The following is a 16,716-nucleotide window of genomic DNA, read 5'->3' as shown; positions in this document are numbered from 1 at the left end:
ATAAATCAGCCTTTGACCTTCTGCAGCAGTGTCCATCACTCTACTTTGTTCCATTTGCCACTAGTTATCTGCCACCAATATTTCTGCTGTATAGTTCACTGGAATTTTAAAGCTAAAGAGAACTAAGATTCAAATGTTACCTTTAAGAAGTTTTGGCAGTTGCTGGTACCTTTCTAGAAGATAAAAATTAAGGAAACTGCATTTATGAATAAACTTCATATAAGATACACTGTCTTATATTCAAACTCCTCCATTCAGTAGTATACATGAAACCTGGTTTCTTGGAGATAAAATGCACAATTTAACTTAAAAGCATCAAGCATTAAACAGTTACGAAATATTTGTCAGTTCTTAACAATCCTAAGACTTTGAGGTTTTAATTAGCTGTGTATAACATATAACCCCACATGATTTGTCTTTCTTTTATAAAACCAAATGCATTGAAAGAAAATTCATTTTATTTTCAGAAGGATCTGTGTGTGTTTAATTCTAATTTCCACGACAGAAACTATAATTTAGGTTTTTCATATAAAAATTGAGAAACAGGCTCTTTGGATTATCTGATTTAATATATGACTTCTTCATGTTTGACAGAATTTATGCTTTTCTTTTTTTGTTAGTGCCTATCAGAATAATGACATCACTGAATTTGAAAAGATTCTAAAAACAAATCACAGCAACATCATGGATGATCCTTTCATAAGGGAACACATTGAAGGTATATGCTTTCTGCTGACTGAATTCTGTTACTTTCTTTGCTACTATCAAAGAATACTTAATGGAGCTACATGGAATTAAGCCATTTTTCTTCTGTTTATTGCAAAATATAGACTTGTTTCTAAATGCTGTCATAGAATAAGAAATTCCTTAAAATTATAAAGCTGTTTTAAAGACGTCACTAGCTAATTTCATGTTATTAATGTAATCAAGTTCTACATGATGTCCATTTCATTTAAAAGGAGGCTGTCACTTTTACCTTCTGATTTAGATATTATTGCATGTTTATTACTGGTGTTTAGGTTCAAAGTAAATTTTTAGGATTTATTTTTGACGATAGAAGCTTTGAAAACAGCCTGCTATAGATAATGCTTAAGATGCACTTATTTTGAAAAGGTACATAACAACAAATGTATGAGATTTTAAGTTCTGATTAACAAAGATAATGGCTCTTTGTTCTAGAGCCACTTACACCTCCAGTGTTCCTACCTGTTCTGGAGCTATTTGAGGGTTTTTAATAACTGGAACAATTCATTCAAATGCTTAAATGCCAGATGCATTAAGAAAATCCAAAGAATACTTTGGAAGTAATGTTCTTTTGTTCCTCACCTTCCTTTCTCTTTTCACTCAACAGACAAAAAGTTTTTATTTGAACTGAGAATGATACTATATTTTGTGGGTATAAAAAAAAAATACAGCAGCCTTGTGCCTGAGCTCCTTTTTTTAAAGGACACTGTACATGAAGAACTGGAAAAAATTGTAGAATCACCTTATAAAATGTAGTATTCTAGTTTATGAGAGAGCATAAAGTAAGAAATTTGACTAGTTAGTATAAATTAGAGCTTCTTGAAAGAGGAAATGATAGAGGAAATGGTGAGCAGTGAAGTGTTATTAAGAATGCAAGAGGAGATTTCAAATAGTATTACAACATGAGCAAAATCAGATGAAAACAAGAAAAACTTATGTGAAAAAGAGCCTCTAATCCTACTGTTCATCTGTTGAACTCAAATGTTTTTAGACATAAATTCCTTATTCCCTCACTAGACAAAAATGTTTTAAGAAGATAAATGATACAGTTAATTAATATGATTTAGATGTGCATAGTGATTCATAAAGATACACAAACTAGTAAATATAAATGTATTATTTTAACTTTTGTCTTTCAGAGCTTTTGCGAAACATCAGAACACAAGTGCTTATAAAATTAATTAAGCCTTACACAAGAATACATATTCCTTTTATTTCTAAGGTACTTAAATTCATTATAATTTGTATTTATAAATGCAGTATATATTTATATATACCAAGAGTTATTCTTGGTAACAATATTTTTAAAATACAGGATAACTTAAGGTTTTCCTTTTAATGTGAATTTTTCTGTTTTCCTGGTGTAAATTGAGTTAAAAGAAATGAGAAATAAGGAGTCATTACATTTCATTTTAAAGATTCCTTCAGCCTCAGTAAAATTGTAAGAAAGTAGTGGCTGAAATACATAATTTGATATATATTGTTAACCCCTACCACAATAAAATTAGAGTAGGAATATACTTGTAAAGTTAACAGAGTGAAATTTTATCAGACCTGTGTTCTCAGTATTCTGAACAGATAATGAAATATGTTTTAACTTTTCTCTTTTTTAAGTGATAGAAACGAATTTAAAATAATATTTATATAGAATCATAAAGTCCTCTAAAAAGTTAATTAGTAGAATTATAATGAGTCTTTTGTCTTAGGAGTTAAACATAGATGTAGCTGATGTGGAGAGCTTGCTGGTGCAGTGCATATTGGATAAGTAAGTACTTGACTATTTTTTTTTCCACAAAATGTTTAGGACATAAAGTTTGAATAATGATGGCAAAGGTAGCAGTTGAATTCTTGATTTTTCATAAAAAGCACCCCTCGGCTGTAGTTTTCTATTGAAAGAGATACGTGTATGTGATGGCTTTTTATAAATGAATGATCATATTAAGCACATGATCTTTGAAAAATGAATGATCATATTAAGCACATGATCTTTGAAAAAGTTCTAAGTGACTTTTCAAAAGATTTTTCATTCAGTGTATGACCCTATATGCCTGCCTGCTCAATTGCTTCAGTTGTCCGACTCTGTGACCCTATGGACTGTAGCCTGCCAGGCTCCTCTCTCCATGGGATTCTCCAGGCAAGAATACTGGAGTGGACTGCCATTTCCTTCTCCAGGGGATCTTCCCCACCCAGGGATTGAACATGTGTCTCTTATGTCTCCTGCATTGGTTAGGGGGGTTCTTTACCACTGAGCTACCTGGGAAGCCCCTGACCCATATATACAGCTAGATAATTATTTAATGAATAGTGTTATTTCATTTTTAAAGTATAAGGTGTGGTATCTGTTACTTTGGAAATGTTATCTTTCTTAAAAGCAAGAAATGTTATTTTTAAAGCTTCTCATATTACATTTGCTCTTGATTAATTGGGTAAGTATATGTCTGTTATTTCTTTCAGTGAAATTGATTAAAGGTAGCTGAAGTCTGGTTTCTGTCTGAAGTTTGAATAAGCTAAAGAATGTTAATGCTGAATGCAACCATTTAATGTAGACTGCAGGGGGAGTTTTTTGTTTTGTTCTTGCATTTATTGATACTGTGACTATTTTATGAAGTGAAAATGGTTTGTAGACATGTCATCTTTTATTTATTTCCAGCACTATACATGGCCGAATTGATCAAGTCAACCAACTCCTTGAACTGGATCATCAGAAGAGGGGTGGTGCCCGATATACTGCACTAGATAAATGGACCAACCAACTAAATTCTCTCAACCAGGCTGTAGTCAGTAAACTGGCTTAACAGAGAACAAGCTTTTACAGACATACTTAAGGCAACAGTGCAGAGATGTAACCCTTAAAAGAACTGGGAATGGCAAAACTACTGTCGGTTGATGTGTCCTGAAAATTATTGGAGTTATGGCAGAAGTGCTTTTTTTGATCAACTGGTTTGTGTTTTGCTGCTGCATTTATCCCAAGAAAAAAAAAACAGCTTTAATCTCCAGAAGAAAACCAAAATGCCATGGGATTTATGCTGTATTGACATCTTGCCCTAAAACATACAACATCATAGTAATTTGTCGTGGGCAACATGACCAGAGAGAAGATTTTTGTCATGATTTTAAATACACTGACACGCTACTGTTGGTTAAATTTAAACATGTTTTACCTGCAGAAATTCTCTCACAAATAACCTGCAATAACTTGAAATGCATACCCTTTTGAACACTTCCTTTTCTCATGTATAAATTAAAATGTTTGCTGCATTTTGCAAAATGTCAATTCTCCAAAAATGTGTCCGTATATTTCTGTACCTGCAGTGTAGTAAAGGTTTAGATGAAACCCCATAATTACAGTGGCATACTGTCACTTAGGTTTCAAGCAGCAAAATAAACAGTGCAGCTCAGAAATTGTAGTTTGGTTCTTGATGTGTTTTTATTACATGTGGGGTTTTTGTTTTGTTTTTTAGTACCTTAGAAACGTCAAATTATTTTTCTTCAGTTAATAATTTTAAAAAGCCTGGAAGTAAATAAGTTGGTTATTTGCTTTCAAGTTTTTAAAAGTAGTCTTTATTGATAAGGAGAATTAGTTTCTAACAAAAAACTTGCGTAGTACTTAACTTTGACAGTGATACTTTAAAGGAATAATTTTGTTTTTAAAGAATGATACTCCTTTTTAAAAGATTCTAACTCTCAGAATGTTCACTTTAAACAAATATGCCAGAATATAGACAGCTAAATGAATGTTACCCTACATAGTGATCATGCTGGAAAATTATTTCCTAATTCCAGCAATCTACCATTGCTCAAAACCTCTTGGGTTTCACTCTTTCAGAATTGCATTCAGAGCTAATTTAAGTCACACACACTGTTAACTGTATGATTATGTAATTGTTAAAAAAGTATTATCCAACTTTTGTTCTGTGTGCTGTGGTGTGCTGCACTCAGTCATGGCTAACTCTTTTGCAACCCCATGGACTGCAGCCCGCCAGGCTCCTGTGTCCGTGGTATTCTCCAGGCAAGAGTACTGGAGTGGATTGCCATTTCCTCCTCCAGAGGCTCTTCGTGGAGACCCAGGGATTGAACCCATGACTCTTGCATCTCCTGTATTGGCACTAGCACCACCTGGGAAGCCCTGATTGTTCTATAGTTAACCATTATTTGGCACCAAATGTCTTTTTACTGTTTCCAAAAATTAAATCTATCTTTGAGGTAATAGTAGGAATATGCAACTGGCTTTGAAGGCGATCCCAAAAGAGTTTTAAAGGTATTTTGAGCAGTGGTAGCATAGTTAAGAGAATGAACTGTGGCCTTTGAAGGTGATACCTAAAAGGAGACACAGCTCATTTGAATGTATTGAGTTTTGGATGTATTTGTTTCATTTTAAAAAAAAAAATTTCACATTATTTTATAGTGTCAAAGGAAAAACTAAGATTAAGATAATTTCTTTGGTTTTTCTATTGCTTGTTATTATGTAAAAAAGAAGTGAGTGGCAGTTAAGAAGGAAGACTGTTATAACTAAAGAATGACAACCAAGAATTTTTGATCTTTAAATCAGATTTTATAAAAAGTGGAAGGAGCATGGACTTAAAACAAGGCATGCTTATTCGATTTTGTCAAAATTTTACGAAAATATGTGATATATATTTATACTAAAACTATATAATCCTTAGATTTAGGAGAGCGATCAGTTAATGTCTTTAGCCGATTAAAGCAGTATTAAATACAGGTGCAACTTGAAAATGTAGAAAACTGAAAGAAAATGAAAGACAATGTCTCTGGTAGGGAATAAAAAAGTTTAAGATATTATAAAACTGTGTATTTTCTTCTCTTTTGCATAAATCATTTGTGGAAAATGTGCAAAGTTTTTTTTTTTTTTTTACAGGAGTGGTCATAATTAGGATTTATTTTTCAACATAATTTAGAAACTCTTGTTACCCAAATAAAAATGACAAGTTTCTGTGCCTGTATTCAAATATGTATGCATGTGATATAATTGGAAAAAAGACTTTGCTTATGTTTGAATTGATGGAATTAGAATTCAGGGGATTTGAAATATGGTTTAATCTTTAACCCTATCCTCCAAGTTGTAACAGGCCCAGTTCTCCTGTGGTATCTTTGCTGTGTGCAGTGGTGCATCTTCCAGTTTCTAGAGGGAAAGCATGCACTTGTTATTTTTTGGGAAGTTAGGGTTAATATCTAACCCTATCCAAGGTTACACCATAATCTTTCATTTATTGTAATTGTATGTATCACATAAGCTTTGTTTAATATTCCCTAAATATGGATTTGTTGTTTTTTTAAAAGTCACTTGCCCTATTTGTTTTTAAACACGGGTTTTTGGTCAGTCTTAACAGCCTAACTTAAAACTATTTGTTACATTTTTCCCCCCTTTGAAGATTTTCTGTGTTTTTCTGCATCAAATCTTTTAGAGGTGAACTCTTAGAGAGTGCTTATTAAAATATAACTACATTTAAGAAAAGTAAAAAAAATTGGCATATTCTTAGTATTTAAGTTGCTCATTAAATCTGGCCCTCTTTTGTGAGAACTGTAATAACAAGTAGCTTACACCATATTTCTTTTTGCCTCTAAACCTGGATAAACTCACTTCACAGTAATCTTTGGCTGCCACAAATAGATACGGTTTCAGGAACTGGATTTCCATTACTCATTCTAGCTCTTATTATTTTTCAGTTGTTGATTAAATATTTTTCTCCACATCTGATGTAATATAACTTTTTTAAAGATATTTATGTATGTACTAAAAATTGCTTTCATTACAGGAGTCCCTTCGAACTAAAGGTTATATTGTCTTTCAAGACTACTAAGAATCTGATTTTACATGGGAGTATAGATTTAGTGAAGCCTGTTTTAAATAGGTGACACTGTATTTTTTATCACCTTATAATAGGATACCAGTTTGTCACTGACTAAAAAATAACAGTTTTTTATATTTAAAATATCAATGATAGTAAACATTTTTAAAGCAGTTTTCTTTTTTAATCAGTAGTGTTTATAGTTCTTCAGTAAACTCAGGTAAGTACACTTTTCTTCTGTGTTGGGGCTGGGAGTGAGGGTGTCTAAAGAAGCAGATGATGCTGGTATAGAATAATAGTTTACTCCAAGAATAAAAAGGTATTTGCCTGGTATTTTCCTCTTGGGACTTAGAAATACTCTAAGCATTTATTTATCGGGCCTTTTTTAAAAAAATGCTGTGCTATGCTATGCTGAGTCACTTCAGTCGTGTCCGACTCTGTGTGACCCCATAGATGGAAGCCCACCAGGCTCCCCCGTCCCTGAGATTCTCCAGGCAAGAACACTGGAGTGGGTTCCTTTCCTTCTCCAGTGTGTAAAAGTGAAAAGTGAAAGTGAAGTAGCTCAGTCATGTCCAACCCTTAGCGACCCCATGGACTGTAGCCCACCAGGCTCCTCCATCCATGGGATTTTCCAGGCAAGAGTACTGGAGTGGTTTGCCATTGCCTTCTCCGTTTAAAAAATAATCTTACTCTAATACTGCTTTAAATAAACCTCAGAAACTTTCATTTGATTTAAAATATAAAAGCAAAAACTAGAGTGTATAAATCTCTAGTAAAGTTAGGAATTTATATGGGAGTTATTCATTTTTATGTAGAGTTTATAACATTTGGAAGGAGATAAACATCATTTTGAACTTAGATGTAACAAAACATATGGAATTGGCTTTTGTGTTTTTTGATGGTTTTGTTTTTAGATATAATTGACATAAAACATTTTAAGGAATCGACTTTTGTTTGACTGTTTCAAAGTGTAAATACTTAGAACAGGGACTTAGAACAAGAGGCTGGATGTCAGGTCTCAGAGCTTGAAGCTGAAAGATTTTGGTCTTCTATTATGTGACCAAAATTCAAAATTTATCTCCTCTCCCTTTTTTTTTTTTTTTTTTTTGGAGGCTTTGCTTGTTTTTGTTTCTTTGTATTACGTTTTTTTCCCCCTCCTACTCCTCCTCAGGTAGTATCCTATATTCATTTCGATAGCTATAAGTAGGATAATTTGTAAAAACTTCCTTCATGTAGACATACAGAAAGTAACTTTCTAAGTATCAGTGTATTAGAAGTTCTGCTTAACTCTAGATAATTAAATTTTACTACATATCTTCTAGCTAGTGTGTGCCCTTAATAGCATGGATTAACCAATGATTCAAAAGTTGTTTTTACTTCACTTTGAATCACTAGATGAGATTTGAAAAGGTTTTTAACTTTTGGAATTTTTAGGAAAGTTTAGTGCCATTTGGAGAATTTATGTTTAATGATAGTAAGTACCACAGAACTACTGTGTCAGTGAATTCTAAATATCCTCAAAATTAAAATTTAGTGTCACAGTTTGTTTTTAAATCTGAAAAGATTGGTTTAACCTGATAATATCCCAGAAAAAAACAATGTGTGGTCTTATAAATTTTACTCCTTTAGTGTCATATGTTATTTTTAAACCTGTTAGAATAATTAAAAGTCAGCTCTTGCCATCAAATCTTAGAATATCAAAGGTAGATGCCAACTATACCTTAAAAACCCTTTGATAGGCAAGAAAAATATTGTTTCTTAAATACTTACATTACTGTTTGAGGCCAACTTTCTTCTTGGTCAGGATTTTATATTGTAAACATGTTCAGGATAACCACACTAATGACTAGCCGGTACTATTGTGTGTATGTTTGTTGGTGTATACATATTTGTAGGAGTAAAAAATTCATTCCCCAGTCCATCACAGTAATTTTTTTTCCAGTTTCCAGAATTTAATATCACTTGTTTCTTACTCAGGCATACATCACTGAAAGAATGGCCAGTGTACCAGTAACTTCTATGTTATGACAGGTTTCATGTGGAAGACGATGTCCAGATTTAATCTAAAGGTATTAGGTTGTTTGTTAATTCTGAAATAAAGAATCTTTAAATGATAAAGTTTGGGTTTTTGGACATTATCCTATGAGTTTATGGAGTTAAAGTAATCTAGAACTTTTAATCATCCCATGAAGTTGTCAGAAGTTTTTGCATGCTTACTGAATTAGTAACATATTAGTGCTGTGTTGAATATCTAATTTTTGTTAAAATGTTTGCCTCCTACTATTTACTAAAATAGTAAGTTTTATGCATCTATTTTTAAATAATGCTGAGGGTAGTTAAATTTTAACTATATATCAACAAAGAAATGGAATGTTATGGAAAATGCAAACATTTGATTTTGCAGTTTTTTCTGTAGTTTTTGCATTATGAGTTTTCTGAATTTTCTTCTTAAGCTAGTGTTAAAAATGACCTAAATTCCTTGAACTCACTAGGTGGTAGGAAGCAGGTGACTAAGAGCCTGGCAGAGAATGTCTGTCTGAAATTGAAAGTCTCACAGATTAACTCTTGAGAATCAACTGATACGTGCATGATGAGTTACAAGAAGCTTTAAGACTTAGGTACTCAAGGATTTTTGACTGGAAGTACACATTCTTTATCAGTAATAAAAATTACATGATGTGCCTCTTAAGATATTTACTGTGTAAATATTTATCTCAATTAGCACAAGACCAGCACCATGGCTTTAAACAATGCACTTCATGTATTTGATCAAATAATTCAATATATATACTTCAATAAAATAGCTTTTTAAATATTTTAAGTATGTTTCTCAGAAAGCAGTACTGAAAATCTTACTCCTTTGGTTTGGAAAGCAAGGTTTAAATATTTTCCACTTTTAAGATTACTTTGTTTGGCTTTGCAGCATTTATAGAAGTGTTGGCCTCTCCTGAACCCTGTTTAATGGTCTGTCATGGAACAATTCATGTTGCAAGAAAATGTCTCAGGAATTAAGCCTTCAATATAAAATTAAACACTTCTAAGCAGGAAATTAAGTCAAGTGGGGGAAGAAATGTACTCTCCCAAATCCCTACTCTGATTATCTGAAATGAGCACTTCAAGGGCTGCAAAGTCTAAGAAACCACTGATGAAATTTTTTTTTGTAAGTAAAAATAATATTGTTCCCAGGTGTGACCTTCAACCTGGTAGAATGGGTCAACCCTGAACTCAAAGTACAGTAATGCAGTCAGCTTTTGAAAGTCTTTAAAAAACTTTAACAGATTAATAACCCTGTGGCCAAGATTCCAATGTAAATGTATAAAACCAATGTTAACTGCACATTTCAAATTGTTGGGCCTTCCAGGTTGTGGCAATAGCAGGGAAAGAGGGGGGCAGCTTAATTGCTTCCTGTTGCAGCAGTATTTGAAACCATGGAAGGGCATGAGTTAGTAGTATCGCAGCAAGGAACTAACTAGCACCATACATCTAATATTTTCACTCATGTTTTGGTTTGTTGTACTTAATAGTTTTACAGCACCTTAAAATTACTTAATTTTAAGAGTAATGAATGAAAATTTGCAGTTTTCTTTCTAGAAATATATTTTTAAATTTTATTGTTCATGGTTAATCTTCTGAGGGTTAATGGCCTTCAACTGAAGAAAGGTTACCTATCTGGGACCTGTTAAAAACGAGTTGTATTGTGAATGAGTATAGACCACAAGCCGATGTACTTTATTGTGTAGGTTGGTATTTAAAACTTGGTCTTTCTGCTTTCTTGTAATCATCTTCACCAGCCAGAGAGGGGTGGAGGGGGGGAATCTAAAAGTACTTAGAATAGAGGGAACATGCCCTTTTTCTAACTCCCCATCTGTTTATTTAACAGATAAAAATTATGTGCCTCCTATATGCTAGGGACAGGTTGAAGGACACCATAAAGAACAATTATCCCTGTGCTCAAAGAGCTTACTTAGTTCTATAGGGAGAAACAGGTAATTTCAGATAGAGAAAAAATTCTATCAAATCAGTTAAAATGGGAAGGCATCTCTGAGGATATGAAAGTTTCACACAAGAGTAAGAAAAGGGGTTGGCTATGAAAAGGCAACCCACTCCACTGTTCTTGCCTGGAGAATCGCAGGGACGGCGGAGCCTAGTCGGCTGCCGTCTATGGAGTCACACAGAGTCGGACCCGACTGAAGCGACTTAGCAGCAGCATGCAGATCTACAGGAAGAGCAGTCCAGGCTGAGAGGTTAAGTACATCTGAGATGGGACAGGTATAAAATTCAAGAAAGGTAGAGTGTGATATTAAGAGGAGAGAACTGGTTGAGGACCAGATGGTTTGAGATTTTATTCTAAATACAATGGAAAGCCATTGGAAATTTTAAATTCTTATGTATGTAATATTAAAAGAAGATTCTGGCTCTTGTGTGGAGAAATGATTAATTATTTGGGGCAGTTTTGTGATCTGGGAGACTATGAGGAGCCCATTGCAGAAGTCTGGGACATAGAGGCTTTTTAGATTAGGATTTGGAAAGAGCACAGAATCGGGATAAGCAACAGGACTTGCAGACTGAAGGTTGTAAAGGAAAAAGACATCAAGAATGGCTCCCAGGTTTCTTACTGAGCAACAGGTATTAAATGAAATGGGATGATTGAGGAAGAGTATTTCTGGGCAAGAGGCAGAGCCAGCAAAAGAAACAAAAGTGACCTAGGAGCTTGATAATAAAGAGAGCGGTATAACCAAAACTAGGAATTTCAAAGCAGAGTGATCAACCAAATGCTGCTGTGAGGTTAAATAAGGTGACAGCAGTGAAGAAGCAGGGGCCTCAGAATTAGCAAAATACAAGTCTTTGGGGATGCTGAGAGTCTTTAGTGGAGTGATGAAGGTGTTTCAGCTCTTCAACTGGACATGAGAAAACTTCTTCAGTCGCTGTCCTTCGTTTCTCATTATAAAGTTGATGATTTTTTAAAAAGTAATCTATATTTTTTACATCTTCTGAATATTAGGTGGGATAATGGGAAAATTTGAAATACAGCGGGTCATAACTCCAGACAATAACAAACAGCCTTCTGAAGTATCTCTTCCTATAAAATATTTTAAAACCCATTTTCCCCTTTTCTAACACTATATGTGTTTAATTTAAAATTTTTCTTTGATGCCTTTTGACTAAAATTGTATGAAATCCATAGCTTTAACCTAACATTTTTTTTTTATATTCCTACAAAATATGTCAAAACCCACTCCAGTGTTCTTGCCTGGAGAATGCCAGGAACGGGGGAGCCTGGTGGGCTTCCGTCATGGAGTCACACAGAGTCGGACACGACTGAAGTGACTTAGCAGCAGCAGTGCTCACAAAGAATGGATTCGTAAAATATGTAAGCAACACCCTTTCAGCTTACGTACTTTCATTATATCTTGGGATATCAATATAGCTGAATGGTAATGTCACCAAAATCATGAACTCTTGAAATGTTTGGATTTATCTTCAAGGAACTAGTTCAAATGTAAATAATGGTGTAACAATTAAGGACTTCCCTGGTGGCTCAGTGGTAAAAAAATCTGCCTGTAGTGCAGAAGACCCAGGTTTGATCCCTGGGTCGGAAGCTTCCCTGGAGAAGGGAATGGCTACCCACTCCAGTACTCTTGCCTTGAGAGTTCCATGGACAAGAGGAGCTTGGTGGGCTATAGTCTATGGGGTCACAAAGAGATAATGACTGACTGATTTAAGCATGTGAAGAGGAACAAATATTTGCTTATACACTTGAATGCCCGTGAAGCAATTTGAATAATTAAACTTATTCAGGTCTCAGAATTACAGTAGTCATTTTCTGCCATCAAAAGTCAGGAACCAATTGACAAGTGAGATTGTGCTTCTAAGGACAAAGTATGTGAACTCTCAGACTGGTTTTCATGTTAAAAATGCCTTTTGCAGCTTCCTAGAGGAGAGGAGAGGTAAAGCAGAAAGATCTAGGGAGTGGAGACAGATCTTCAGCTATCTGTGATTAAGACCTTGTCACTTAACCTCTCTGGGCGCCAATTTCCTTAGTTGAGTAATTTTTTTTAACCTCAAGTATTCAGAATTGAGAAAATCATAATCCTTGGCATATGGCACACTGTCATGCTTTTTCAGTTTACTTTCCTTATGTTTATTTAGATACATGTATATGTTGGAAAAGTAATATGCATATTTTAGCTTCCATAAATGATACCAATTTTTGTTATTTTATTATTTCTAAGTCTAATCTCCTTTCATATCATTACTACAGCAGATAATTCTGTGACAAATATTTTGGACTTCTACAAAAGTTACTCTGGGGTGTATATCTGGAAATATGGGACTTGGGGCATAACTTAATTGTCCTAAATACTGCCAGGTTACTCATCAAAATGGATGCACCATTTATGCTCCGTCTAGTAGTGCATGAGGGTTCCAGTTTTCTCCTGTCCTATCCTTAATAATATATGACTTCCTAAAGTGATACTTCATTGTTAATTTTGACTTACACTTTTATAATCACTAATAAGCTTGAACATCTCTTCATACACTTACTAGCGATTCAGGTTTCCCTTTCTATGGACTACTCTTCACATTCTGTTCCTGGCTTTCTATTTTTTCCTGATTTGTGGGACATCACTGTATTACTATATTCTACATGGTAACTCCTTATCTCTTTTTCAGATTTGCAAATGTCTCTGAAGCATTGTCTCCGGTTTCCTTCACAGAACAGAAATCTTTCATTTTGATATTAAATCTATCCATTTTTTTCTCCGTATCTATACTTTTCTGGATCTTATTTAAGAAGTCCTTTTCTTAAACTGTTCTGTTCTGTTCTGTTCCATTGCTCAGTCATGTCCGACTCTTTGCGACCCCGTGGACTGTAGCCTACGAAGTTTCTCCGTCCATGGGATTCTCCAGGCAAGAATACCGGAGTGGGTTACCGTTTCCTTCTCCAAACTAAACTTTCCTTCTTAAACTAAATACTACAAAAATGTTCTTTTATAGTTAATCCCTTTATGTTTAGTCTTTTGTTTGGAGTTTGTGTGTGTGTGTTAGTCACTTAGTCATGTCCAACTCTTTGTGACCCCATGGACCCAGCCCACCAGACTCCTCTGGCCATGGGGTTCTCCAGGCAAGAATGCTGGAGTGGATTGCCATTTTCTTCTCCAGGGGATCTTCCTGACCCAGGGATTGAACCTGGGTTTCCTGCATTGCAGGCATATTCTTTACCATCTGAGCTATAGGGAAGTCCCTTATTTGGAGTTTACTTCTATGTATAATTTGAGGTAGGAATCAAGCTTTATCTTTTCTGTGTTATGAGCTAATTTTCTCTGTGCTATCTATTAAATTATTCTTTACTGATTAGTGATACTACCTTTTCAACTACCAAGTTTCTCCATATGCAAAGGATATGTTTCTAAACTCTCAAATCTGCTTGCTGTTCAAATTGTTCCTTTGTTACTGTTTAGTCACTGAGTTGTGTCCAACTCCTTCTTGTGGCCCCATGGCCTGTAGCCTGCCAGGCTCCTCTGTCCATAATTTTCTGGGCAAGAAGACTACAGTGGGTTGCCATTTCCTTCTTCAGGGGATCTTACCAACCCAGGGATCGAACCCACATTACCTGCATCAGAGGCAGGTTCTTTAGTGCTGAGCCACTGGGGAATTCCCACTTGTTACTTTACCATTGTTTTATTCACTTTGTGTTTTTATTACTGAGCTGAGTAATGTCTTAATTACAGAAGAATCTCCCCACCCAGTTTGCTGCTTATTTTGAAAATCATTTTAGTAATTGTGGACCTTCATTTTTCTATATTACTTTTGAATCAATTTTTGAGTCAGTTTGTCAAGTTCCCTTAAAGTCCTATAGAGTTTTAATTGGAATTTATTAAATGTAGAGGTTAATTTGTCTCTCTGTATGGATACTGATATTTGCATACTGTTGTACCTCTCAGCCTTGCTGAACCTTTTCCTGTTAACAGTCTGTTGATTTACCTGTGTTTTCTGTGTGAATAATCACATTATTAAGAAAATAATTATGTTTTTATGCATTTCCTTCCATCCCTATTCCTATTATTGTTCTGTTCTGTTCTGTTCTGTCGCTCAGTCGTGTCCGACTCTTTGCGACCCCATGGACTGTAGCCTATGGACCAGGCTCTTCCATCCATGGGATTCTCCAGGCAAGAATACTGGAGTGGGTTACCATTCACTTCATTGCTCAGGGTCTCCAATAACACATGAGACAATAGTGATAACAGCCAGCAGTCTTGTCTCAAAGAGAAAGAATCTTGAGCTTCTCCATTAGATATGAGATTTATGGTCATCTTAGGGGTGTTCAGTTCTGTCACTCAGTCGTATCCAACTCTTTGTGACCCCATGAATCACAGCACGCTAGGCCTCCCTGTCCATCACCAACTCTCGAAGTTCACTCAAACTCATGTCCATCGAGTCGGTGATGCCATCCAGCCATCTCATTCTCTGTCGTCCCCTTTTCCTGCCCCCAATCCCTCCCCACATCAGAGTCTTTTCCAGTGAGTCAACTCGTCGCATGAGGTGGCCAAAGTATTGGAGTTTCAGCTTTAGCATCAGTCCTTCCAGTGAACACCCAGGACTGATCTCCTTTAGAATGGACTGGTTGGATCTCCTTGCAGTCCAAGGGACTCTCAAGAGTCTTCTCCAGCACCACAGTTCAAAAGCATCAACTCTTCAGCGATCAGCTTTCCTCACAGTCCAACTCACATCCATACATGACCACGGGAAAAACCATAGCCTTGACTAGATGGACCTTTGTTGGCAAAGTAATGTCTCTGCTTTTTAATATGCTATCTAGGTTGGTCATAGCGTTCCTTCCAAGGAGTAAGCGTCAATTTCATGGCTGCAATCGGCATCCACAGTGATTTTAGAGCCCAAAAAAATAAAATCTGACACTGTTGCCACTAGGGGAGTTAGCACTCAATGAATAAAGTTTCCTTCTGTTTCTAGTCTCCTGGGGGAGGGGTGTGGGGTGTGTCTGTGTGTGTGTGTGTGTGTGTGTGTCTGTGTCTGTGTCTGTGTGTGTCTGTGTCTGTGTCTGTGTCTGTGTGTGTGTGTCTGTGTGTTTTAATCACAAATAGGTTTTGAGATTTGTTAAATGTCCCTGGAGGGGGGGGTGTGGGGGGTGTGTGTGTGTCTGTGTGTCTGTGTGTGTCTGTGTGTGTGTGTCTGTGTGTTTTAATCACAAATAGGTTTTGAGATTTGTTAAATGTCCCTGGGGGGGGGGTGTGGGGTGTGTGTGTGTCTGTGTGTGTCTGTGTGTGTGTGTCTGTGTGTTTTAATCACAAATAGGTTTTGAGATTTGTTAAATGTCCCTGGACCTAGTAAGATGAACATGTGATTTGTCTCTTGTCCGTTCATGTAATGAGTTACACTTAACAGATTTTCCAATGTTAACTCATTCCTCCATTCTAGGATACTGATGATTATATATTCTTTTTCAATAGTATTGGACTTAACCAGCCAGCATTTTATTTAGTGGTTTTCCATCATATTTTCAAGTGAAATTGAACTATAATTTTCTATTTATGAACTATTAATCATTTGAGGTTATTTAATATCATAAAGAGAATAGACAACTTTCACTCTATTTTTTTAGAACAATGTATGTAATATGAGCATAATCTCTTTTTTGGAAGAACTCACTTTTAATGCTTTTGGACTGAAACTTTTGAGAAATAGTAATATTTTTAAATTATTTAATTCCTTTAATTTTCATCGTTTAACTGTTCTTCATCTTTTGGCATTTTAACATTACATTTGTTTTCAGAAATATATTTTGTCTAGGTTTTCACATTTTTTAGGATATTTATGCTCATTAAATATATAGTATATTTATTATAAGCATAAACTTGTACTTATTCCCCACTTTTTGTCCTATATTTTGTCTATCTTACTTACTAGTCTTTCCAGAGTACCAATTTTTGTTCATCTTGACTACTGTTTTTGTTGATCTGTTGTTGATTTCTGCCTTAACCTGTATTATTCCATTTATTTTCATTTCTTTGAACATACAGTTTTTGACTTTTTCTCTGGCTTCTTGAGATGAATCATTTTCAAACTTTGTTTATTGATAATTTGCTCAAAACATTTTATTTAACATGTAAAGTTTCAGTTGACTTTAATTTCCTTTTTAAGCCAA

General features: G+C 35.0%; 1 protein-coding gene across 2 annotated transcripts in view; it reads left to right on the top strand.

Moving 5' to 3' along the window:
- COPS2 (COP9 signalosome subunit 2) overlaps positions 1 to 4,151 on the top strand; it is a 28,549-nt gene extending 24,398 nt beyond the window's left edge. For both annotated transcript variants that reach the window (XM_088839593.1, XM_088839592.1), the window contains exons 10-13: positions 621 to 718; positions 1,884 to 1,966; positions 2,451 to 2,509; positions 3,395 to 4,151. In XM_088839593.1, coding sequence (XP_088695719.1) covers positions 621 to 718; positions 1,884 to 1,966; positions 2,451 to 2,509; positions 3,395 to 3,539 — 385 coding nt within the window. In that variant the 3' untranslated portion in view covers positions 3,540 to 4,151. The remainder of the gene's footprint in view (positions 1 to 620; positions 719 to 1,883; positions 1,967 to 2,450; positions 2,510 to 3,394) is intronic.
- The last annotated feature ends 12,565 nt before the right edge of the window (positions 4,152 to 16,716 follow it).

This window comes from Moschus berezovskii, chromosome 9 (genome assembly GCF_049115385.1).
Source record: "Moschus berezovskii isolate FMDL1 chromosome 9, NW_MosBer_1.0, whole genome shotgun sequence".
In the NCBI taxonomy this organism is placed as follows: Eukaryota; Metazoa; Chordata; class Mammalia; order Artiodactyla; family Moschidae; genus Moschus; species Moschus berezovskii.
The sequence above is the reverse complement of the archived record's forward strand: the minus strand, read 5'-3'. Positions and strand labels throughout refer to the sequence as shown.